At 45.1% G+C, this 27,032-nt stretch overlaps 2 protein-coding genes across 4 annotated transcripts in view; one reads left to right on the top strand and one right to left on the bottom strand.

The window, feature by feature from the left end:
* Positions 1 to 8,094: 8,094 nt before the first annotated feature.
* Positions 8,095 to 18,622, bottom strand: COPS9 (COP9 signalosome subunit 9). The gene is made up of 3 exons (XM_068280729.1): positions 18,476 to 18,622; positions 14,253 to 14,325; positions 8,095 to 8,268 (listed from the first exon to the last, which is right to left on the bottom strand). The coding sequence occupies exons 1-3, from the start codon at positions 18,536 to 18,538 to the stop codon at positions 8,231 to 8,233; spliced, it is 174 nt and encodes a 57-aa protein (XP_068136830.1). The 5' UTR covers positions 18,539 to 18,622; the 3' UTR covers positions 8,095 to 8,230.
* Positions 18,623 to 18,651: 29 nt separating this feature from the next.
* LOC137571506 (glypican-5-like) overlaps positions 18,652 to 27,032 on the top strand; it is a 557,948-nt gene continuing 549,567 nt past the window's right edge. For all 3 annotated transcript variants that reach the window (XM_068280728.1, XM_068280727.1, XM_068280726.1), the window contains exon 1: positions 18,652 to 19,051. The gene's annotated coding sequence lies outside the window, so the exon portion shown is untranslated. The remainder of the gene's footprint in view (positions 19,052 to 27,032) is intronic.

Below are 27,032 nucleotides of genomic sequence, written 5' to 3'. Positions count from 1 at the left end.
AGACACCTCAAGGTATTCTGTTAGGTGTATGATGAGTTTATAGAAGATTTTATTTTTTGTCACAAGTTAGCGGAAATTGATATGTATTGTTTTTTTTTCACAAAGTGTCATTTTCCGCTAACTTGTGACAAAAAAAAAAATCTTCTATGAACTCACCATACTACTAACAGAATACCTTGGGGTGTCTTCTTTCTAAAATGGGGTCACTTGTGGGGTTCCTATACTGCCCTGGCATTTTAGGGGCCCTAAACCGTGAGCAGTAGTCTAGAATCCAAATGCCTCAAAATGACCTGTGAATAGGACGTTAGGCCCCTTAGCGCACCTAGGTTGCAAAAAAGTGTCACACATGTGGTATCGCCGTACTCAGAAGAAGTAGTATATTGTGTTTTGGGGTGTATTTTTACACATACCCATGCTGGGTGGGAGAAATCTCTCTGTAAATGGACAATTGTGTGTAAAAAAAAAATCAAACAATTGTCATTTACAGAGATATTTCTCCCACCCAGCATAGGTATGTGTAAAAATACACCCCAAAACACATTATACTACTTCTCCTGAGTACGGCGGTACCACATGTGTGGCACTTTTTTGCACCCTAAGTGCGCTAAGAGGCCCAAAGTCCAATGAGTACCTTTAGGATTTCACAGGTCATTTTGCGACATTTGGTTTCAAGACCACTCCTCAGGGTTTAGGGCCCCTAAAATGCCAGGGCAGTATAGGAACCCCACAAATGACCCCATTTTAGAAAGAAGACACCCCAAGGTATTCCGTTAGGAGTATGGTGAGTTCATAGAAGATTTTATTTTTTGTCACAAGTTAGCGGAAAATGACACTTTGTGAAAAAAAAACAATTAAAATCAATTTCCGCTAACTTGTGACAAAAAAAAAAATCTTCTATGAACTTACCATCCTCCTAACGGAATACCTTGGGGTGTCTTCTTTCTAAAATGGGGTAATTTGTGGGGTTCCTATACTGTCCTGGCATTTTAGGGGCCCTAAACCGTGAGGAGTAGTCTTGAAACTAAATTTCTCAAAATGACCTGTGAAATCCTAAAGGTACTCATTGAACTTTGGGCCCCTTAGCGCAGTTAGGGTGCAAAAAAGTGCCACACATGTGGTATCGCCGTACTCAGGAGAAGTAGTATAATGTGTTTTGGGGTGTATTTTTCCACATACCCATGCTGAGTGGGAGAAATATCTCTGTAAATGACAATCGTGTGTAAAAAAAATTAAACAATTGTCATTTACGGAGATATTTCTCCCACCCAGCATGGGTATGTGTAAAAATACACCCCAAAACACATTATACTACTTCTCCTGAGTACGGCAATACCACATGTGTGGCACTTTTTTGCAGCCTAACTGCGCTAAGGGGCCAAAAGTCCAATGAGCATCTTTAGGCTTTACAGGGGTGCTTACAATTAGGCACCCCCCAAAATGCCAGGACAGTGAACACACCCCACAAATGACTCCATTTTAGAAAGTAGACACTTCAAAGGTATTCAGAGAGGAGCATAGTGAGTCTGTGGCAGATTTCATTTTTTTTTGTCGCAAGTTAGAAGAAATGGAAACTTTTTTTTTTCTTTTTTTTTGTCAGAAAGTGTCATTTTCCGCTAACTTGTGACAAAAAATAAAATCTTCTATGAACTCACCATGCCTCTCACTGAATACTTTGGGATGTCTTCTTTCCAAAATGGGGTCATTTAGGGGGGTATTTGTACTATCCTGGAATTTTAGTCCCTCATGAAACCTGACAGGGGCGCAGAAAAGTCAGAGATGCTTGAAAATGGGAACATTCACTTTTGGCACCATAGTTTGTAAACGCTATAACTTTTACCCAATCCAATAAATATACACTGAATGTTTTTTTTTTTTATCAAAGACATGTAGCAGAATAACTTTCGCGCTCAAATGTATAGGAAATTTTACTTTATTTGAAAAATGTCAGCACAGCAAGTTAAAAAAGTCATTTTTTTGCCAAAATTCATGTCTTTTTTTGATGAATATAATAAAAACTAAAACTCGCAGCAGCAATCAAATAGCAGCAAAAGAAAGCTGTATTAGTGACAAGAAAAGGAGGTAAAATTCCTTTAGGTGGTAGGTTGTATGACCGAGCAATAAACCGTGAAAGCTGCAGTGGTCTGAATGGGGGGCGAAAAGACTGTGGTCCTCAAGTGGTTAAGGTGCCCATCAACAGCAACATTTTTAAGAACGATTATATATTTCCATCAGATAAATCAGATCAAAATCTCAAAGAAAGAAATAAATAAATAAAAAAGAGCAGTTGATTTACACTGTGGCATTGCGTACCATATTAAATACAGGATCAGAATGCAACGGAGGGGGGAAAAAAATAAAAATCGCGTCCTGCGTTACATGTGTGGTGTATACAGTGCATAAAACGTAGGCCTCACTGCAACCATAGATGTATGATATGTGCGTTTGCGATTATATTGTCCACTAGGGCTGCATGATTTTAGGAAAAAATCGAAATTGCGATTTTTCTCTCAGAAATTGCAAATTCGATTTTTTCCTGATTTTTTTTTCAAAACCTGCTTTTTGCACTTTAGGGCAGCAGGAGGGGGGGGGGGGGGGGGGTCGGTTCCCGGTCCGCTGCCTGTAATACCTTGCGTCTGGCCCCGCTGTGCACGGATTAGCCAGAAGCAGTGAATATGTATAAGTGTTAATGAGCGGGGGGGGGGGGGGGGGATCCACTGGAGTGAGCGGCCGGGCACATACAGCTTTACCAATCACTGGATAGCGATGGAATGACGGCAGCGGTAGGCGGAGCTGTACAGAGCATACAGCTCCGCCTACCGCTGCCGTCATTCCAGACAGACAGCGGACCGAAAAACCGAAGATACTGACGATCAGCAGATCATCTTGCCACGAACCGCGGTTTCGGTTTTAAACCAAAAAAACCTGCAGCCCTATTGTCCACTGCAACATGTCAGTGTGAAAATAGCTTTATTGTTAACTATGTTTTCAACTTTAATTTGTAATTTATTTTATACCTTGTTTAATTCTACACATACAGTATCTCACATTTTTTGTATTTGAAAGAAAGTTTTGTCTATACAGAATACTTGCCATCAGTAATTATTCACCCTGGCCCTAATTAATATTTGTCTAAATATATTTCACAGCTCATGAAGTATCGGTTTTTCTGTATGAGACAGATACAACACAACGTGACACGGTTAGTGTACTAGGCCCCATACTTTCTTTGCTGTTGCGTTACCCTGTGCAGAGAGGGGGTAACAATGCAAAGAAAGTGGCTTAGTGTAAAAGGGGTCTAACATTTCCTTGTTACAGCTTATAGAGCTCCTACAGAGATGATGCAGTGTATTTACTTCCTGGTTTGCTGGGAGCACAGAAAGGGTTAACCTCCTGTGTTTACATATTAGCTCAGAATTAGATTGACAGCTCAAATTACACTGGCTCAATGACAGATAAGAGAAAATTGGACAGGCTATTCTCTATAAACATACACAGGGTGGATTTCTCTGTTTTCCTTCTCTACTGTACAAAAGTTCAGGTCTGCTTTAAAGAAACACTGAAGCAGGAAAAAAAAATATGATATAATGAATTGGTTCTGTAGTACAGATAATTACTAGAGCATTAGTAGCAAAGAAAATATTCCCATATTTTTATTTTCCGTTATATAGTATTTTTTATAATATTGCATCATGCTCTAAAATTTGCAGTTTACACACTACTCAGCATTCTAAATGTTTTTACAGAGCAGGCCAGTGAACTATTAACCTGTCCTCTGAAAAGGAAAAGAAAATACTGTGACTGACAGTTAAGATAAACAAGCTTCAGAAGACAGAGCTCTCTACGACTCTGAATGTCATGGAGCTCAATGACTCTTTTGCATAGATAAGAACTGGAGTTTCTTACTCTTCCTGTACTGGAAACATTAGACTTATGTCTCTGCTCCTAATGTTTTATTTCTTAGCTGTACTACACATACAAATTATATAAATTTTTTTACGCTTCAGTGTCTCTTTAGGGCCTGTTCACACCTGAGCGGGAATCTGCAAGAACCGCTACACAATGTAGCGAGTGGCAGTGTTCTCACTGCCGCGGTTGCGGTTAGCGATAACCGCAACCGCGCTGCATGCAGCGGTTTGCCGGCGACGAGCGTTCCGCGATTTGCGATCGTGATCAGTGTCCAGTGATTTTTCCGCGCTAATCGCGGGAAAATCACTACCGCAAAACGTTCTACGATTTTAAGTGTGAACGGGCACACATTGTGACTTCTATGTGAATGCAGCCTTAAAAAGAAGGGAATGAAAGTATAGTATAAACTAGAAAGTGGCTTACCACTTATGACCGTTGTCTGAAAAGCGGCTCTATTAATTTGCAGTGCATCTCCAACTATGAATTCTCATGGGCAGCACCATTATTTACAAACTTGTGATAAGGGCTAAAAGTGGCCACACACACACACACACACACACACACACACACACACACACTACAATAAAACGATCTGATTTTATGGCAATTCAATAAAAAAAAAAAAAAAGGATCAGATTTCCCAGAAAATCGAAAGTGTTTTTTTTTTATTTTTTTTATTTGAGCAAGAAAACAGATTGTATTTCCCATTTTTCTTCCATAAAAGTTCATTGGGAATGGTGGATTTTCTGATCAATTTTTATGAAAATGTAATGGTGTGTGGTAGATTGTCAATTTATTAATATATACACGCAAGCAATTTTCTCAGAGTTTCCTATCATTTTTATCATAGTTGAGGAAAAATTTACCATGTGTGTGTGGTACCTTGGTCAAATTTTTGATATGTTACAGTCAGAAAATTTATTGGAATTCTTGAATATATTTAAAAAAAATTGTATGGTGTGTGGCCACCTTAAAAATGGTATCTGAAATAAAAATAACTGTTGCCACTATTTCCAATATCAAAGTGATGATCAGGTCCTTTTCATCTGAGCACTGGGAACCCTGCATCTCCTGCACTGGCACCCTGCAAGCCAAAGCTTGTAATGAGGCCAGTAGCAGAAACCATGATGTGGTATCTAGAAGTATAGACTGTATTTGCCACACTGCCTCTGAAGACGCTGCCAAAGCGAAACGTTTGTTAGGCGGGCCGTAACCACCACCATGCCCCACAACCTCCTCTGACCACAACGGGTATGTGCACTACACATGTTTATATTGCATGAGAAAAAGATTTTTTAGCAACTGTAAGAGGCATTAGAAATAAAGCTCTTTTATTACAATTGATGCAGTGCCGGGCCTTATATATATATATCTCTGCTGTTTGTTTGAAATACACTGTATTTGGTTGGCAAAATAGAGGTACTTGGTGGCCTACCATCTGCACAATAAAGTTTTACGTGTAACAAAACCTTAAGTCTAGTTTCACACTGGAGCGTTGTGTTGCTTAGTGTAAGGCTCCCCTCACACTATACACGTAGCATTGCAATGCTAAGCCTGGGGACATTGCCTGTTGCATTTATTACTCCCTATTGTAGCTCTAGAGCACAGCAGTACATCTGTGTAATAAAGCTTGTTGCAGTACTTGCAATGTACCGTATTTTTTCAGAATAGAAAACGCACACATTCTTCCCCAACACTGGGGGGAAAGAGTTGGTGCATACTATATTCGGTAGATATGGTGCAGAGTGCACAGAGAAGCAATTACCAACCCTGCTACCATGCTCCTCTCCTCCTCCAGTCAGCTTGATGTGTACACTCTGGTCCTCTGAAGGCGCCATCCTTCACACATTACAACCACAGCCACCACTCTCCCCCTCAATCTCTGTCTGAAACCACCACATCATCCTTCTGTATGCACGCCGTCCTTTCTGGTTGTCTTTCCCATTTACCCTTGCCCTGTTACTGTGTGACCTGACAGCGCATAAATCATACAGTAATAGGGCAACAGTAACCAGGAACAACAGCCAGTGTACAACAGCAGGATGTGCGGCGGGTGCAGACAGAGCCTGAGGGGAAGTGGACCGTGGGGGCTGGGGTCCTGATGTGTGTGGGCTCTTTCACACCAAAAATAGAAAATCTCAAATGCCTTCTGCACTTCAAGTTTTTCACTATTTTGGGCTCAATTGAAATGCAGGAAAAAAGCACCAGAACTAGGAGTGGCTTTTTAGAAAAAAAATCGTACATGGATTCAGTGAATGCATTCCCACAATGGATTCAGTGAATGCATTCCCATAATTCCAATTGGTTGGGTGCTGACTACCACTACTTTTCCACATAATTCCAAATGTAACTTTACTGTACTTGCATTTGGAAAATAGCAAGCTTTTTAATAAAAAACTGGGCTGCATCCTTGGAGGACTGGAGTGTAGAGCAGCAAGATAACCGGAGACAAAGGAGGAGAGAAGCACGGCAGCAGGATTGGGTGAGATCTTCCACTGCAGGTGTTGTGTGGTGTAGCTGGTTAAGCATTAAGAGCTAGTGTAGTGTACTGTATTGTAACTGGTGGGAATCAGGAGTGTGCAGTGTGGGCAGAGGAAGGGGGGCCAATCAGGGCTAAGTATAGTGTAGTTAGTGGGGTCGGCAGGGGTTAGTGTAGTGTAGCTGGGCAGTGTAGCTTAGATAGAGACAACTTGGGGAGGAAAAGTCCATACGACGCTACTCTGCACTATAGACACTAGGTTTAGTTTTTTACCAGATTTTTGCCCTCTGAACCTAAGTGCGTCTTTAGTCTGAAAAAAGGGGTAGGTAGCCGCTCTGGAGAGGACTGTTTATTCTTGATTAAAAGTATAGTAACATGCCTCACTTTAAAGAGGAGCTGTTAGGTATAGGGTCTCAGAGAAAAAAAAACACATATCAGTAGCTAAATATTGGCTCTACTTAAATTACATATGCATTTAACTGTCCACGTTTGGATTTCACAGAATTTTTATATAGTATTTGCAGAGAATGATGCTCTTGACAGCTCATAGCAGGTTCCATGTTTGTCTGTCTCCTATGAAGCCAATTGTGAGGTCATATCCTCCCTGCTTCCTGATGATTGGACTCACAAAAAAGATCCTAATGGACAACACTACTGTGCATTGTATATTAGCCATGTGGCTAGGAACAATAGCGGACTCATGCAGTCTACTCTAATGGAACATGTGCCCTGTGATTTTTCGGTGCTGTGAGTTTAGGCTGCTGTTAGAAGCTGCTGTAACATGAGCCTGTAACTTCTCACTGTGAAAGCAGCCTTAGGGCGTGATAGGGAAATGAAGGGGATGACCCAAGGTAGTGCAGTGGGGAGAAGAGGCAGCCCCAGAATGCTTTGCAGTATCTGTTATGCGTCCTGCCGGCCTCCTTACGAGCTTAGAAACAACAGGCTTGCTGTTCAGCACACATCAGAGTAAGAGAGATTTTTAACTTCAGTATTGCCTTTTTGGCTTATTTTTCTATGCTGCTATAGCGTATACGCTATTGCAGCATAGAGGGTGATATAGCGGCTGGGAACACGGAGAAGCCGGTCGGCGGCTGTCGCCGAGCCCGGAGGTAGCCGTCGGCGGGGACAGGAGGATCGGAGCGAGGCTGCTAGGGCACCATACAGCTTCAGGGGGCTGAGGGATCATTATAGCTGAGTCACTCTTCTGTGGAGTCTTTTCAAGCCCAAGCCTTCCCCCGCCTGGCTCAGATTTTATACTCAGAGCTGTTGACATAGGAGGGGCTGCTGCTGCCGAGAATGAAGCTCTGAAACAGACAAGTGTATCTGTGTGCAGTGTGCAGCCAGTCATTATCTACTGTATGCAGTTTCATTTCTATGAGAGACACTTCCTACAGGCAACCACACAGCATACCAGAATAATAAAGTTGAAAGCAGACAGATGAAAGCCTGCTGCAGCCCTGCTTGTCTATAGTCTACAGACAGCACATCCAGAACAGTTTATAACCTGGAAGCAGAAGAGATATGAGCCGGCGGCCATATTGGATATTTCCTGGAGCAATAATGGATAAAAATCACTCAAAAAGGCACTCCAGAGTGACGAAATTATCAGGTAGAGCATTTATTCTTTACAAGCTATCAACTGATATGCTTATTTTGTGTGAATCGTTCATCTCTGGTTCCCTTTAACATATCACAACGCACACAATAAATCTGTGAAAGGTGGTTTTATTTACAGAATATAAATTAAATTCTAGTGTATATTGCTCAGTAAAATAAAAAGTTCACAGATGTACAAATGTCTTCCATCTATCCTGAAACCCGTGTACAGCTATAAGAATTTACCCGTCAATCAAGGTCATCATCATCAAACAGGTCTCCAAAATCTGTAGTGGGGAAAAAAAAAAAAAAAAAAAAAAGCAGGAGAGAGAGTTAACAAGCATGAATTATTTTTCTAGTAATTATTGCAACGCTGCTACAATCTAAAGGCTGGTACACACGTTCAATTAAGGTTGGCCAATCACTGACCAATTTTACCACCTTCATGTAATATGAGGGTTTACCTACACAGTCTGCTCATATTATTTAGCATCTGCTGAGCCTCATACTACAGAGAGGTGGTAAAATTGGTCAGTGATTGGCCAATCATAACTGAGGGCCCATTCACACTACAAGCGCTTTTCTGAGAGATTTGCTATTGATTCGCAGTTTTTAAAATCGCTCCCATTCACTTTAAATTGCAGCGATTTTTCCACGATTTCTAATGAAAGTGAATGGGAGCGATTGTAAAAAAACACGAATCAATCGCAAAACGCTCAGAAAAATGCTTCTAGTGTGAATGGGCCCTAAAGGAGAGTAGAAAGCTTAACGTTGATCTTGGCTTTATATATTGGTTGTCACTTATTCTACTGTCACATATAGTGCAGTCACACCATTTGTGTTATTTGCAACATTAGGGAAATGTTTGTAAATTGCATTGAAGTTGGAGGATGGACTGTACAGTTGTAGTTTGATAATTTCAGAGGACAATAAAATCCTTGATCTTCGGCTTCAATTTACGACATTACTCTTGGTGTAGTGAGCACTTGGGCATAGCTAATGTTCTGGAATACATACAAATTGACTACACAGTCTCCAACAGGTACGAAGGGGGTTTCTACATTTTGCCAACTGCTCCCTGCGTGTACAGCGAGACAAATCTAATCAGTTTAGTGCCCATACACCGATTTGCCCACAAGATAGATCCCTCTCAGATCAGAATCTCATCATTTCAGCATGAAATCTATAAAATTTATGTAACCTCTACCTGGCCACTTTGTTCCCCCATGACCCTGCATCCCGGTGCGGCGACAGGGTCATGTGTATAGCGCTCCCATTCCTTTTAAAATACTTTTTGCTGGGCAGGAATAAACCACTTGGATTCTCATCCCCTAGCACACACGGCATCGCCCATTGACTAGCATTACTGGATATTCCATGCAGATTGTAGAGATGAGACCGGCACCATCTGTATACGTATAGGCTCTTTTATTGGCAATAAACAGCTGTCATCACAACGTTTCAGGGCAACCGCCCCTTTTTCAGCTGTTAGCCATCAGATTCACATCGACATCAAAAGCGCTCTTATCACAGTCAAAATTCAAACATCAGCCAATCCTGCAGTCCGTCCTCAGAGCGGACCCAGTGGGGAACTATACTGCTTACTGTCCATAGGTAGGTTCAAACATGGATCCTCCCCCTCCTCCCACACTTACCTATCGCAGAGCGGCAGGGACGCGCCTCTGTGTCAGGGAACGTATGGCCCCATCCCCCAGCAAGCCGCCAGCCTGGCGGACCTGATGTGGAACTGGCCTACGTGACGCGGGATGGGCGGAGCTAAGCGCCGCCTCCCGCGTTGCCCTGACTACAGCTAATGGGAGCGGCGAAATATTGCCGCTCACCATAGCAGATGAAAGAGGAGGCGCGCCTCTACAGCGCCGACCAATAGGAAGCAACCCCGCAAAAAGTAAACAAAACCACATGTCATGCAGACTCGCACGGCATGTGGAAAGAGAGAGGCTGAAAAATCAGAACATATTGAAGGGACATGGCGGGGAAAGGAGAAAGGCAAGCTGCCCAAATAAATTATATTGAAAGGATGTTATATTCAAACGATAATACTGATGATATCAACACTCAGCAATGGTGACATATGGAGTAAAGCCAGAGTAAAACCCATTGCACAATCCACACTGCTAATTCACATATACAGTGGGTTGCAAGAGTATTCGGCCCCCTTGAAGTTTTCCACATTTTGTCATATTACGGCCACAAACATGAATCAATTTTACTGGAATTCCACATGAAAGACCAACACAATGGCCTCGATTCATAAAGCATTCCCGCATGCGGAAATGCTGAAAACAGCCGATTTTACCAAACACTGAACAAAATGTGTATTCATAAAGGCTGTTTCCGCATGTGGAGCTGACATTCCGGAGCAGAGTGATAAATCACCGCCTTATGCGGCGATTCTAGGCGGAAATGTAACAAAATGGCCATTCATAAAAATTAGAGCAAGCGGTATGCGGATGGGAAAAACCGCTTGCTCGGATGTAGCGATAAGCGTGCGGAGTACATGTAAGTCAATGGGACAGACCTCCCAAGCAGCAGCAGCAGAGAGAGCAGCGCACTGAGGAACTCAGCCAGCTCCTGTGTTTCCGCAAGGCTCCCGACAGCCTACTGCTTGCCTACAGCGGAAATCTCCGCTCTGCTATCGCAACTGGCAACATTTTATGAATGACAACCCAGAAGTCTGAAATACCGAGCGCGGAGTTTCCCCGCACTGATTTACTTCACCGAACACATTTTTATGAATCGAGGCCAAAGTGGTGTACACATGAGAAGTGGAACGAAAATCATACGATTCCAAACATTTTTAACAAATAAATAACTGCAAAGTGGTGTGTGCATAATTATTCAGCCCCCTTTAATATGAGTGCAGTCAGTTGCCTATAGACATTGCCTGATGAGTGCTAATGACTAAATAGAGTGCACCTGTGTGTAATCTAATGTCAGTACAAATACAGCTGCTCTGTGAGGGCCTCAGAGGTTGTCTAAGAGAATATTGGGAGCAACAACACCATGAAGTCCAAAGAACACACAAGACAGGTCAGGGATCAAGTTATTGAGAAATTTAAAGCAGGCTTAGGCTACAAAAAGATTTCCAAAGCCTTGAACATCCCACGGAGCACTGTTCAAGCGATCATTCAGAAATGGAAGGAGTATGGCACAACTGTAAACCTACCAAGACAAGGCCATCCACCTAAACTCACAGGCCGAACAAGGAGAGCACTGATCAGAAATGCAGTCAAGAGGCCCATGGTGACTCTGGACGAGCTGCAGAGATCTACAGCTCAGGTGGGAGACTCTGTCCATAGGGCAACTATTAGTCATGCACTGTACAAAGTTGGCCTTTATGGAAGAGTGGCAAGAAGAAAGGCATTGTTAACAGAAAGCATAAGAAGTCCCGTTTGCTGTGTCCCCCACATGGCTTGTGGCAAACTGCAACCATGTGGAAGAAGGTGCTCTGGTCAGATGAGACCAAAATGGAACTTTTTGGCCAAGATGCAGAACGCTATGTGTGGCGGAAAACTAACACTGCACATCACTCTGAACACACCATCCCCACAGTCAAATATGGTGGTGGCAGCATCATGCTCGGGGGAGGGTGCATCTCTTTAGCAGGGAGAGGGAAGCTGGTCGGAGTTGATGGGGGGGGGAGAGTGCATCTCTTTAGCAGGGACAGGGAAGCTGGTCGGAGTTGATGGGAAAATGGATGGAGCCAAATACAGGGCAAACTTGGAAGAAAACCTCTTGAAGACCGCAAAAGACTTGAGACTGGGGCGGAGGTTCACCTTCCAGCAGGACAATGACCCTAAACATAAAGCCAGGGCAACAATGGAATGGTTTAAAACAAAACATATCCATGTGTTAGAATGGCCCAGTCAAAGTCCAGATCTAAATCCAATCAAGAATCTGTGGCAAGATCTGAAAACTGCTGTTCACAAACGCTGTCCATCTAATCTGAATGAGCTGGAGCTGTTTTGCAAAGAAGAATGGGCAAGGATTTCAGTCTCTAGATGTGCAAAGCTGGTAGAGACATACCCTAAAAGACTGGCAGCTGTAATTGCAGCAAAAGGTGGTTCTACAAAGTATTGACTCAGGGGGCCGAATAATTACGCACACCCCACTTTTCATTTATTTGTAAAAAATGTTTGGAATCCTGTATGATTTTCGTTCCACTTCTCACGTGTACAGCACTTTGTATTGGTCTTTCACATGGAATTCCAATAAAATTGATGCATGTTTGTGGCAGTAATGTGACAAAATGTGAAAAACTTCAAGGGGGCCGAATACTTTTGCAACCCACTGTATACTAACATGTAACACAACAAGAGGCTGTCACACAGAGAGGCATATGGAAAACACAAAATTTAAATAAAAAAGGTAATAAATCAAGTTCTCGGTTTAGACCTCGAGGCTCCATAGTATCAAGTTTCTTAATCCAAAATGCCTCTCTGTATAACAGCCTCTTAACCCTATCGCCCCCTCTCCTAAAAAGGTGCAACATGTTCAATAATCATATCTCAACTGGCTAACCTGATGATTAGCCTGTTGAAAGTGAAAAGCCACTGCCTGGTCAGTAAGAGACTCTCTAATCGCATGTTTGTGCGATGATAACCGGTTTTTTATCTTTTGCGTCGTCTGTCCGATGTACAGAAGGCCACAAGGGCATTTTAATGCGTAAACTACATACGAGGAATCACACGTAAAACAACCACGTATCTTGAACTTAACACCAGAATGGGGGTGCAAAATATGTTGACCCTTGATAACTGAACTACAATGGACGCAATTCATACAAGGAAATGTTCCCATGCGATTAGATTTTGACTGACCCCCTCCATCACTCCTCATATCAGCGCAGACCAATTGGTCTCTCAAAATTTGGCACTCTTTTATAATAGGAGGGTTGCGAAATTGCAGGAAAACTGTCTGTGAGAAGGTACCAATGTCGTTTAATAATCCTGGCTATATTTTCACTCTGTATTTATATATAATATTTCGCTGCTCCCATTAGCTGTAGTCAGGGCAACGCGGGAGGCGGCGCTTAGCTCCGCCCACCTCGCGTCACGTAGGCCAGTTCCACATCAGGTCCGCCAAGCAGGCGGCTTGCTGGGAGGTGCGGCCATACGTTCCCTGACACAGAGGCGCTTCCCTGCCGCTCTGCGATAGGTAAGTGTGGGAGGAGGGGGAGGATCCATGTTTGAACCTACCTATGGACAGTAAGCAGTATAGTTCCCCACTAGGTCCGCTCTGAGGACGGACAGCAGGATTGGCTGATGTTTGAATTTTGACTCTGATTGGTTACTTGTTTACCATGATGTGTATATAAAGCACTTTTGATGTCAGTGTGAATTTGATGGCTAACAGCTCAGCTTGATAAAGGGGCGGCTGACCTGAAACGTTGTGATGACAGCTGTTTATTGCCAATAAAAGAGCCTATAAGTATACAGATGGTGCCGGTCTCAGCTCTACAATCTGATTAGTGAGCCAGTGTGCAGCTGGTTCAATCGTGGCACATCACAGATACTTTTTGAGGAAGTGCTCCACTACCACTACATGGATTTCCATGCAGTAACACGCTGCAGCCTTTGCATTGGCATTGCAGCGGCTTGGCTACTTGTAGTGCACCGCATCGAATTGCACAAAGTGTCCAAGTCTCTATAGACTCTATAGACTTGCATGGCCCTTGCAGCAGGGAAGAGTAAAGCGCTGGGCCGCAGCGTGCAAGGGACCTAAAGTGGACACAAAATACTGCATAAGACATGATAAAAAGTCTTCATTCCACATATAAGTAGCTTAGAAACTCATTGCTGCTGTGTAATTTATTTAGCCAGATCGAACTGTCTTATCAGTGCTGGGATCTCTGTCAGCTCTTTCCTCATACATGCATATGGGGGGGGGGGGGGGGGGGGGGGAAGAAAAAGAGTGCCAGGGATTCTGTCGCATTTGTGGCTCATCCCGATATCGCACACGTCGGACTGAGATTTGCAGCATCGATATATGTGACCAATTTTAGCCCAATCGGTCATACCCTTGGCACCTCAGATTTTCATCTGGTTCAATAATAACTATCGAATCAGATGGTGTATTGTTTTCCAACTCACCTGATGTACGTCCACCTTTACTAAGACCAGCATATGTATACTTCACATTCATTTACAAACACTGTCTGTTGAGTTAGTTTTTGTCTTCAACAAATGCATATAGCTATGTGCCACTTCCAGTGAGAGTGTGATAGTGACTAGCTTTTACTTTAACTCACTGTTGAAGTAGTCTTGATGCACTGCTTTTTCATTTGCTGCCAGATCCATCAGAAGTCCAGTGCTTCCCCCAGCCTGTAAATCACAAAAAACACACAGAATTTCAACAGGTGTGACACCAAGAACAGGGAAAAAAAAAAAACATAAGAAAGGATTGGTTCTACCTCTACAGCGGTCACAGGTCCCTGGCAGGGATGAACACAGAAGGATCACGCCAGCGGACAGGTGAGCTTAAAGAACAACTGAAGCGGGAGGCATATGGAGGCTGCCATATTTATTTCCTTTTAACCTCTTGCCGACCACGTCACGCCAATGGGCATGAACGCGGCGGCAGCCCCAGAACCGCCTAACGCCGATCGGCGTAAGGTCCTTTGGGTTGGGATTAAAGGAGATGATGCATACTGATGCGCGCGCAACTCCGCATGAATGACAGAGCGGAGCTCCGCCAATTAGTCTCCCAGCGGAGATCGCCACTGGGAGACTGCCGCGCGACTCCCCTCCATTGGGTCAGGGGTGATCCGCTGTCATAGGCTGAAGCCTATAAAGAAGAATGCATTCTTTTGCTTAGTCACCTACACTGCGCAGAAGTACCCAAGTAAACGTAGGTGTCTCCCCCCCACCAGCCTATCACTGTCACACACTGGAAAAAAATTACACAATTTTATTTAAAAATAAAACAAACAAGAAAAAAACAAAACAAAACACATTGGGGGAGCAATCAGACCGCACCAACAGAGAGCTTGCTCGGTGGGGAGAAAAGGGGGGGTGGAAATCACATGTGTGCTGTGTTGTGCGGCCCTGCAGCAATCCCTTAAAGCTGCAGTGGCCCTTTTTGGGAAAAATGGCCTGGTCTTTAAGGGGGGGGGGGTGGGGGGTGTTAACATTGCGGTCCTGAAGTGGTTCCCAGCTTGCACTGCGGTCAGGAGCACGCTCACAGGCAGATTTTTTGAAGTGTGGCCAGCTATGGCTGGTGATGGCGACTTTCACAGGGACAGGGAGCTACACAAGCAGCCCACCATAGGTAAGCAATGGCGCTCACCCTTAACCCCGTCCCTCCAACTTAATATTGTGTTAGCAACCTACCTTATGGGAAATTCCAACCTGTCCCCTGTTGTTCCACAGTGAAGCCATACGTAATCCTGGCATGTGCAGAGTGCTCCCAGCTACTGGAGTGTAAACGAGGGTGTGTGTACACGGGACCCACAGCTGGGCGCAACTGAGGGGACCAGACAGAATCTAAAGGACCAGACAGAATATAGGGGGCTGGAGCTGGCAGAGGGGGGTACACTAGAATGGTGAAATTCTGCTAACGTGATCGGGTGTACAGCACCCTCTCAAAATGGTAGCCTTCAGGTAGGTTGTACTGATAATGTGTCCATACTATTCAGCCAATTAAGCTGAAGGCGCCGGAAGATGGATCGGGGGAACGATTATTCATCACTGTGGGGTACTCAATATACCTTCCTACCCGTGGGAACACGCAATGTCCCACGATGGGCACAGACAGGAAGTCAAAAAAAAAAAAATCACAGCACTTCAACAGGAGTCATCAGGGATCTTAAAGATCCAAACCACTACGACGGTCATAATCGCATCACTTATCAATCGTTCGTCACGCAAACAAAACAAAACAAAAAATCTCCTCTGGAATGTTTCAAGTTGTAGACATTGCTGTGATTGGAGAACTGTTCTCTGGACTTTCACACTGGCTTACTTCAACCATATTAGCTCCCATGCTACATGGGAGTGCTAACCAGCACGGTGGCATAGTGGTTAGTGCTCAAGCCTTAGGGCTCTTTTCCACTATGAAATGCGATCGCGATTGCGATTCCGATCGCGTTTCAATTTCCACCATGCGATTGCGATACTATACTCATAGTACAGCTCAATCGCATACAAAACGCGGCAGGACGACTGCGCTTTGACCAAAATCGCATCGCACTAATGGAAATTGCTGCTGCAGTTTCCATTAGTTTAATGTACCTTGCGATTTGCGATCAGAATCAAATCGCAGGCTAGTGGAAAAAGGCCCTTACAGTGCTGGGTCCCCGTTTTGAAACTCCACCCAGGGCACTATCTGCAGGGAACTTAGGTTTCCTCCCAAATCCCAAAAACATACAGATAAGTTCATTGGCTTTCCCCTAAATTGGCCTTAGACTACATCACATAGACTACACAATACATACATAGGACTATGGTGGAGATTAGATAGTGAGTCCCTCAGAGGGACAGTTAAATTACCAAACAACATACTCTGCACAGCGTTGCAGAAGATGTTGGCGCTATATAAATACTAAATAATAATAAATTACATTTGGAGGGTGGCAAGGCGGCATCACAAAGCCGGTTCCTAAAGGTGGCCATACATCTATCAACTTGCAGCCAATCAATTCAATAATTACTAGCAAATTGGATGAGCCCAATTTTGGGGCAAAATTGGCTGCATGTACATTGATCAGACATTCTGCAAGATGTCAAGCCATCGTGGTCAATCGGGTGCACGACGGTAACAGCACGCAATATTGGGAAGAGCGACAAAACCCCCAGCGCTTCCCCCCAATGTAGTATACTTTACCTGTCCATGTCCGCTGCTGGCTCTGGTCTCCCTCCGCAATCCGCATACTCGCAGCCCACGTGGTTGCCGGAGTAAAAGTGTCCATAGACCTAACGATTATGGGCAGATTCGACAAAGAGACAAATTTATCTCTAATAGAATCTGATTAGACATAAATTTGTCTTTTCGTTGATTCTGCCCATACACTACAGACCGATTCCCGTCCAATTTTAGCATGAAATCTTCAGGGAATCGGCACCGCCGCTGCCCCCAATGTATAAATGTTCTCCCTGTGTGTGCATTTATACATTACCTATCATGCAGTAGCCTCCGCACAGTGTGCATAACCTCTGAGCGGCTCTCCGTACACGCTACTGCCGCCTAGCATCTGATGGCGCATACCGTCTGACGTCAGATGCTAGGCGCCAGTAGCATGTACGGATAGCCGCCCGGAGGATACGGGACATCGCGCGTAGGCTGCTACAGGACAGGTAATGTATAAATGCACACGGGGGCACATTTATACATTGCAGCAGCAGAGGTTTCGTCGTCTCAACGCTTGTTCCAAAATCGACCGCCGTACACCCGGCCAACCGACTTTGGTCCAACATCTTGCACCATCAACCATGTGACCAATTTCTGTTCCGAAATTGGTCACTTCGTCTATCGGGCCTGCACTTGGCAGCAACAATTTTCATGCCAAGTCACCTGATGTATGGAAACCTTAAAGGGAAGGTTCAGGGTGGGTGGGTAAAAATAAAAATCAATTTCCACTTACCTGGGGCTTCCTCCAGCCCGTGGCAGGCAGTGCCCTCGCCGCCGCTCCGCAGGCTCCCGGTGGTCTCCAGTGGCCGACCCGACCTGGCCAGGCCGGCTGCCAGGTCGGGCTCTTCTGCGCTCCAAGGCCCGTCACTTCTGCGTCCCACGCCGGCGCGCTGCCGTCATCGGACGTCCGCCGGGCTGTACTGCGCAAGCGCAGTAGTTCTGCGCCTGCGCAGTACAGCCCGACGGACGTCCGATGACGCCAGCGCGCCGGCGTGGGACGCAGAAGTGACGGGCCTTGGAGCGCAGAAGAGCCCGACCTGGCAGCCGGCCTGGCCAGATCGGGTCGGCCACCGGGAGCCTGCGGAGCGGCGGCGAGGGCACCTCCTGCCTGCCACGGGCTGGAGGAAGCCCCAGGTAAGTGGAAATTGATTTTTATTTTTTACCCACCTGAACCTTCCCTTTAACATGACCATGTATACCCCAGCAACCATGTGGGGCACGTGTATGATGATTGAGGAAGGAGCCCGGAGCCAGCGGCGGACATGGACAGGTAAAGTATACTGCACTGGGTGGGTGAGGGAGCGACATTTCACACTGCAAGGCAGTGTCACTAGGCCAATATGCTGACATAGATAAGGAATCAGCCTGTGGTGTATGGGCAGCCAACAGATCTCTCTCCATTGGTCGTCCAGTGTATCGACAAAATAACCTACCCGTCGAATCAGCCTACATTCGCTATCAAACGTATAGCAGGAGGGTTAGAATAAGGGATAGTAAAGTCTATGGGATGTAGGTTAGTTCGAGGGTGTAGGTTAGATTGTTGGAGCACCGGCCCATACACGGGGCGACTTAAACCAAAACACAGACGAGCACACAGCTCAGGCAGCACGGACAGCCTCCTCTCACCTCATCCAGATCCACATAGGGCCCGGCTCCCTCCGGGAACATCTCATCCACCGCCGGCTTCATTACGGCCAACAACACTCAGCAATCACTTCTACACTAATCGGGACTGCGCTGTGTATAGCCGTATCACTGATGCCCCACTTCCGGCGCACAAATAGGCGGGGCCGTATACCACTTCCGGTAGCTCTAGACAGCCGTGTGTGTCGCAATTAGGGATCAGTCCTATCTCTAAACACAAACCTGCAAATGCCACCTGACAGCTAAGTTAGCAAAGTTTGTAAATTATACCCAGCAGACTACCTAGCTCTGCTGCACCAGCCTCCTGCCGAACGTCAATGGCAGGTGTACTCAAATTTAGTTTGTATCCAATGAAGTGACCAGTGGGACGCCTTGCCAGCAGATTGTATGATGCTTTTGTTCAGGGTTGTCTCTACTTCCAGCTGTTCAGGGAATGCAAAAATATCTATGGGTTCCTCCGCAGGAAAATTCCCCCCTTTCCCTAGTTATCTGGGACTTGTGGAGGTGACCTTATTGTAAGAAAGGGCAAGTACAGAACACTCAAGCAAGTTATTTCTAGTAAGTTAATATAAACCCAGTTGATTTGAGAAATGTTAACTGAATCAGGTGTTTTTGTTTGTTTTTTTAATTCTCAAATTTAGCCCTCAACAGGGTGTATCTCTGGTAAGGTTTTCAAATTGTGTCAGGTACTTTGACTTTGGCTCAGTTTCCACTAGAAACAGAGGGAACTGCTACCTATGTGGCCAGTGACTTGCTGTCCTGATCGCATGCTGTTGCAAATCTGAATGGCATGTCGCCATGCATCCTGCAAGATGCACTCTGGCTACTGGAAACTGGCTGGGGTCTGAGATCCTTTATAGACAGTTAAGGACATGAATTGATGTAGTCTGCTAAGCACTGCAGAAAACAGTTGTGGAGTCTTGAGTCGAGGAGTCGGAGCAATTTTTGGTTCCTGGAGTCAGAGTTGGTGGTTTCATAGAAGAAAAAAGGGAGAGAAAGCACTCCAATAGTGTGTTCATTTTCTTTAATAGATTTTGCAAAGGTTAAAATGCACTTACATTAAAGTAAGGTTTAAATTGCTTGTAGTAGGCTGCCCATGTCTCGAATCGCTGTTCAGAGGTCTGGCCAGGACCTTGGAGCGCAATGGTATTAACTCCATCATGGGTGTCTGGAGGTGTGGGTGGAGTGGCCTCTATTTATCAGTGCCGCCACGTTACTGTAATAAGTGCATTTTAACATTTGCGATGTTTATTAATATGATTAATACACTATTGGAGCGCTTTTTCTTCCTTTTCCCTTTTTTTGTAGCAAACCTGGACCCACCCTGAAGGAAAGCAACATCATAGTGTATCATCACTACAGAAGTGCAAGTGATTTATACAATTACCCCTGAGTATCAATAACAGCCCCGTCATTGGTTTCATAAACTGAGAAGTCGCATACTTTCCAACTTTTTAAAATAAGAAAGAGGGACACTTAAGCCACACCTCTAATCACGCACCCATAGTCAACCATACCATAAAGCTTTCATGAGAAAAATGTACCGTATTTCGCGCCGTATAAGACGCTCCGGAATATAAGACGCACCTAGGTTTAGGGGGCAAAAAACAAGGGAAAAAAAATATACTAAACCTGGTGCGTCCATGTTCCAGGAGCGTCTTGTAGATGTTCTCCCTTAATTGGTGTCCTGTGTCCCCTTCTGTCCCCAGTGTGTGTACTACTGTCCCCAGTATGTCACTAGTGTGTGTCCTGCTGTCCCCAGGTGTCCCCTGCTGCTCCCAGTATGTCCCTAATGTGTGTCCTGCTGTCCCCAGTATGTCCCCTGCTGCTCCCATTATGTCCCTAATGTGTCTCCTGCTGTCCCCAGTATGTCCCCTGCTGCTCCCAGTATGTCCCTAATGTGTGTCCTGCTGTCCCCAGTATGTCCCCTGCTGCTCCCAGTATGTCCCTAATGTGTGTCCTGCTGTCCCCTGTATGTGCGCCTCTGGTACGTCCCCTGCTGTCCTGTGTGTCCTGTTGTCCCAAGTATGTCCCCTGCTGTCCCCAGTATATCCCCTGTATGTCCCGGGTATGTCCCCTGCTGTCCCCAGTATGTTCTCAAGTGTCTCTGTTCTCCCTGGGTGGTCCACGACTGCCGTTGTGTATGACCGCAAACACCGCCGCTGCTGCTTACGCATTCCGACGCTTTCCCCCGGAGTAAATAGCTAGACTGCGCTCATCTTACCTAAGTCAGTGCCTTCGGCGGGGATCGGAGACCTGTCTTTACACACGCGGCTCCCCCTAGTGATGGCATCTGCTGATGATGCAGCAGAAGCAATTACTAGAGTGGAAGTGTGGAAGTGAAGACAGGTCTCCGATCCCCGCAGAAGGCACTGACTTAGGTAAGATGAGCGCGGTCTAGCTATTTACTCCGGGAGGGAAGCGTCGACTCAAGCGGGGGCACAAGCGGGCAGTTGCGGACCACACAGGGGGAACGTATGCACAAGCAGCGGCGGCGGTGTTTGCGGTCATACGCAACAGTTTGTTGGCAGAAAGCGGACCACACGGGGGAGCCATGAACACACGCAGAACAGAGCAGCACATAAGGGGCAGTGCAAGGAATCCCCGACGTGGCGGCGGGTCGCGGTTCCTATCGGCGGGCGTTCGTAAGTCGGGGATTCCCTGCCTTTGCCGTATAAGACGCAGGGACTTTTTCTCCCCATTTTTGGGGGAGAAAAAGTGCGTCTTATACGGCAGAATATACGGTATTTTATAATTCAAACCATTCTCGTCCTTCCTATCCTGGTCCATTATGCTTTATATTAACATTTGAAATAAAGAAATATATCAATTTAAAGGATGGGAATAAAGCTTAGAATGAATTAAACACATTTTCAGTAAAAAAAATACATATATTTATACAAATCTGTACACCAGTCGTGAAAGAGGGACAAATGAGGCTAAAGGGACAGAGGGAGTGGTTTCCAAAAGAGGGACATTTGGGAGCTATACAGGATCTTCTAAAAAAATTAGCATATTGTGATAAAGTTCATTATTTTCTGTAATGTACTGATAAACATTAGACTTTCATATATTTTAGATTCAAATACACACAACTGAAGTAGTTCAAGCCTTTTATTGTTTTAATATTGATGATTTTGGCATACAGCTCATGAAAACCCAAATTTCCTATCTTAAAAAATTAACATATTTCATCCGACCAATAAAAGAAAAGTGTTTTTAAAACAAAAAAAAGTCAACCTTCAAATAATTATGTTCAGTTATGCACTCAATACTTGGTCGGGAATCCTTTTTGCAGAAATGACTGCTTCAATGCGGCGTGGCATGGAGGCAATCAGCCTGTGGCACTGCTCAGGTGTTATGGGGGCCCAGGATGCTTCGATAGCGGCCTTAAGCTCATCCAGAGTGTTGGGTCTTGCGTCTCTCAACTTTCTCTTCACAATATCCCACAGATTCTCTATGGGGTTCAGGTCAGGAGAGCTGGCAGGCCAATTGAGCACAGTAATACCATGATCAGTAAACCATTTACCAGTGGTTTTGGCACTGTGAGCAGGTGCCAGGTCGTGCTGAAAAATGAAATCTTCATCTCTTTAAAGCTTTTCAGCAGATGGAAGCATGAAGTGCTCCAAAATCTTCTGATAGCTAGCTGCATTGACCCTGCCCTTGATAAAACACAGTGGACCAACACCAGCAGCTGACATGGCACCCCAGACCATCACTGACTGTGGGTACTTGACACTGGACTTCAGGCATTTTGGCATTTCCCCCTCCCCAGTCTTCCTCCAGACTCTGGCACCTTGATTTCCGAATGACATGTAAAAGTTGCTTTCATCCGAAAAAAGTACTTTGGACCACTGAGCAACAGTCCAGTGCTGCTTCTCTGTATCCCAGAGGCACAGACTAACCAGCAAGCTCATGGTGACCCAGAACTCATTGGAGTGTGTAAGGGACTACAATGGTCCTAAAAGCCCCCTTACTAAGATGTTAAGAAAAACTAAAGTTTGCTTTCCTAAAACAGAAAGAATTTGCGATAATTCAGGTTGGAGTGAGCTTGAGATGTCTCCCAGAGCACCACTGCTGAATATATGCAAATTAACTATTGTACCCTTAGAAGCTGTAGCCCAGGTCAGGCTCTTCTGCCGCTGTTTCTGGTTCAAAAGTGGGTTCATGCTTCCATCTGCTGAAAAGCTTTATGGAGATGAAGATTTCATTTTTCAGCACGACCTGGCACCTGCTCACAGTGCCAAAACCACTGGTAAATGGTTTACTGACCATGGTATTACTGTGCGCAATTGGCCTGCCAACTCTCCTGACCGGAACCCCATAGAGAATCTGTGGGATATTGTGAAGAGAAAGTTGAGAAACGCAAGACCCAACACTCTGGATGAGCTTAAGGCCGCTATCGAAGCATCCTGGGCCTCCATAACACCTGAGCAGTGCCACAGGCTGATTGCCTCCATGCCATGCCGCATTGAAGCAGTTATTTCTGCAAAAGGATTCCCGACCAAGTATTGAGTGCATAACTGAACATAATGATTTGAAGGTTGACTTTTTTTTGTTTTAAAAACACTTTTCTTTTATTGGTCGGATGAAATATGTTAATTTTTTGAGATAGGAAATTTGGGTTTTCATGAGCTGTATGACAAAACCATCAATATTAAAACAATAAAGGCTTGAACTACTTCAGTTGTGTGTATTTGAATCTAAAATATATGAAAGTCTAATGTTTATCAGTACATTACAGAAAATAATGAACTTTATCACAATATGCTAATTTTTTGAGAAGATCCTATAGAAATCAGATGATTTTGTGCACCGACTCCACAGTCCTGGTGGAAAGGCCCAGGCCAAATTAAGCCATAATGTTAATAAAAACCCTAATCGGAGTATTTATAGATAAAGCCAAGGTCTTCCACTTAGTGTCTGCATATGTACAGCAAAGCCTGTGTGCCTAGTGTAATAAATAGTAGTTCATACCCGGATAAAGTTTACTTCTGGGAGGGTTAACTCACCTATTTTGCTGCCTCCCACCGATTCGCAGTATGCTGTTCTCCATCTTCCCAGCCTTCAAAGCCGGAAGTGTCAGGAACATGGAGAGTGAGGAGAAGCGGCAAGATATGTCCACATGGGTGAGTTAACCCTCTCAGCCAGGACAATTGAGCTTTACGCTGAAACTGTTGCTCATCCTTACTCATTCTTAATCTGAAGTTACAGTTGTGGCCCCCCATAGTTGCTACCTTATGTAATTATGAGGCCATCAGTCCCATTACTGGAAGTTAAGGCCCCTTTCCCACTTACGTTTAGGATGCGAGGCGATCGCCGCAATCGCCTCGCATCCCTCCACAAGTACTTCCTGTTGTCTTCTGTACAACCAGATGTGGCGTCATGCGGCTTCCTGTCGGCGGCAATGGGGACTCGGATGAGTGCTGTGGAAAACTGCAGCATGCTATCCATAATTTCCCCTGCGGCGCATCGTGCTGGATCGCGTATAAATTTGCGTCAATGGAAACAACTCCATTGACATGAATTGGTTGCAGTTTCCTTGTGTTACGTTGCAGAGCGGTTTCCACATAGCAACGCATCTAGTGGAAACAGACCCTAAGACTTCTTGCACACAGGGACGTTACAGTCGCACGTTAGTGCAGCCTGTAACGCTCCCCCAACGCACAGTAATGTAACACAAGTGGGCTGTTCACACTGCCCACGTTGCGTTACATTGTAACGCAGCAAAGTGCTGCATGCTGTGCGTTCTCCGCGGCTAAGCCGCGTTAGACTGTTTGCACATGCTCAGTCATGTTGGGGAGGAGGGGAGAGCGGCCGGGCACATGGCTAATTAATATTCACTGCACTCAGTGACGTGCAGTGTTTACTTCCTAGAGCGGCCGGTCCGTGCGGCGATTGGCCGGGCGGGACCACGTGATGCCGCATGCGTCCAAGAGTACGCATCACGGCATCACAGACGCCAGAGTGAGCTGCACAACGCGGCTCACTCCGACGTCCACACCAGAGAGCACCAGGCGTTGCGTTAGGGGCACGTTATGTGCCCTATAACGTCCCCTAAACGCAACGTCCTGGTGTGTAACTAGCCTAAATCACCTAATGCAGTACTGGCCTCAAGACTGTGTGTGTTTTGGACTGTGGTCACCCAAAGAGATCTGTACCAACATGTAAAAAGCAGAAAACCGAGAGCCCAATATAGTGTAGTATGTATTGGAAATTGGGATAGAAATGAATGAAGCGTAAGTATTATACTTACAAACCTGGGTTACCACCAAGGCAACCACTGTATGGGCAGGTGGGGAGTACAAGCCTGTCCCCACTCAGGACTAAGACGTCGCTCTCTGTGGATAGAGGAAAAAAGAGGGTGTAACACCCTTCCACCAAGGGTGGATATCTTAGTTTGTAGAGATGTACAGAGGCGCCAGAAGGATACAAATTCACTAAAAACTTTAAAAACGTTTGGGAGGCGGTGGTGGACCAGCCGACCCAAAACAGACACAAAGCTGTCGATTTCAGTAGAAAAACCTTTATTCACATACTCCTAGAACAATTGGCAACGCGTTTCGCAGGCACAATCCCGTTTCTTCAGGCAATAAACAACAGGAGTATCACACAGCTGTGGTTCCAATCTAAGCTTGGCACCTCTGTATGTACCAACATGTAGTTTGGCTCCAGGGTGTATACATGTGTGGTTGTGTCCCCAGCTAAAAAGCATGTACAGTATATTCTGGCATATAAGACTACTTTTTTACCCATGAAAATCTTGTCAAAAGTCGGGGGTCGTTTTATAGGGCAGGTGCTGAAACTTCCAAGCCGGACTGGACAATCTGCGATTGCCGAATATGGTGGGGCAGAGCACAGAAACGTCCGCGGCCGCATCCCCGCCGTATGCAGTGGCAGCAAAGGTGGTGCTGTACAAATAGTCTTGGAGAGGGGGATAGCTGACTAATCCAAGCAGGCTTTGAATACAACAACCAGCCAATCGCTGGTAAGGTACATCGCTTGCCGTGATTGGCTGGTTGTTGTATACTGGGTACCACATACAGTACAGCACCAGTATCTCTACCTGTTTATACAGTATCGCACCAGTACATACAGTACACTATACAAATGTCCAACAGTCAAGAGGGGTAGTCTTATACGGCGAGTATATCACAAAATTTAAATTTTAACTGGAAAAGTCAGGGGTCGTCTTATACACCCAGTCGTCTTATGTCTCTGAATATATATGTAAATGTGTATGGCACCTGGCTGAATTGGTCCTGTAGCTCTTGGCTGCCATAAAAGTATGAGTTGCTTTCCCAGCACATGGCAGATCACTTGACACTACTCGTGTCTCCTTTTACTGAGAGAGGTTAACTCTTTATTTTTATAAAAACTGCAATCATCTCAATACCATGCTGAAAGCTGACTGTTAGGCCTGTGGCCCAATGGCAGCACTTTCTGGAAATCGCAAAACGCTCATGATTTCCAAATTTTAAATGTGAGGGTCCTAGGGCTGAATCTGTGGTCTCGAGTAGGACGTGGGAACACTCTGTAGGATTTGCCTCTACCGAGGTAGGTATGTGACTTTCTTTCCTCTTTTGCTAGATCATTGAGATGGTCAGGGATTTCTGAAGATGCCTTAGCAAATCAGGCACTGTTGCTTGGCTCAGCAGCACAGGTGGTCATACATTATACAAAAACATGGTACCTGATACACATTGCTGAAATCAGCTCAGCAACACAACTGTGTGCTCAGGCCTTTAGTCTACTTTGTGAATGTACGAAACAAATGTATTTGCTTATTCTAGACTAGAGTTGTGCAGCATCTTAGGCCAGTTTCACACTGCAAACTAGCGATGCCTTGCGTTGTGCCCACTGCATCGCACCGCCAGAAACAGGCCTTCATGGAACACTGCATTAGTATGCGGTGTTCTCTGTCTGACCACCAGCCAAGCAGGAAGTGACACGCGCTTGCAGTCACTTCCTGCTTCAGCAGACATCAAACCAAGAAACGTCGATTTTACGTTGATTGTAAAACTACACTTCTGTGCATGCTTGCCGCGACATCACGTCGGAAAGTGTTTAAAAATCCCCGCATCGCCATAGACTAACATGACTTCTGGGCTGACGCAGATTGCTGCAAGTTGCCGCACGGTAACGTAGTTCTGGACCAGCGTCTGATCAAGGACTTCTGGCGGACCGCACCGCGACGCAGGTAATATGAATGACCCCATTGACTTGCATTAGGCAAGCATCAAGACGCGTAAAATGTACGCAATGCAACGTCCCAGCTTGAAAGGGCCTTCAAGATTTTTACTCTTATGTACAAAATGCCTGTTTGAATCTGCTACTATTTGTTTCTTTGAATGACATTGGGAAATAGTTTGATAATTACATTTTGTTTATTTGTTGTATGTGGCAGCCATCATACCCAGACTCCTTTTTCTGAATATTTAGTATAGTGCTGATTTCTGTAGTTATATTTGGTAGCATCAGAAATCTGCGCACTGAGCTTTCTGTCCACTCAAGTTACAATGCTTTCTCATTGCTCACT

This window comes from Hyperolius riggenbachi, chromosome 4 (assembly GCF_040937935.1).
Source record: "Hyperolius riggenbachi isolate aHypRig1 chromosome 4, aHypRig1.pri, whole genome shotgun sequence".
Taxonomy (NCBI): domain Eukaryota; kingdom Metazoa; phylum Chordata; class Amphibia; order Anura; family Hyperoliidae; genus Hyperolius; species Hyperolius riggenbachi.
This window is presented reverse-complemented; position numbering and strand designations above follow the sequence as displayed.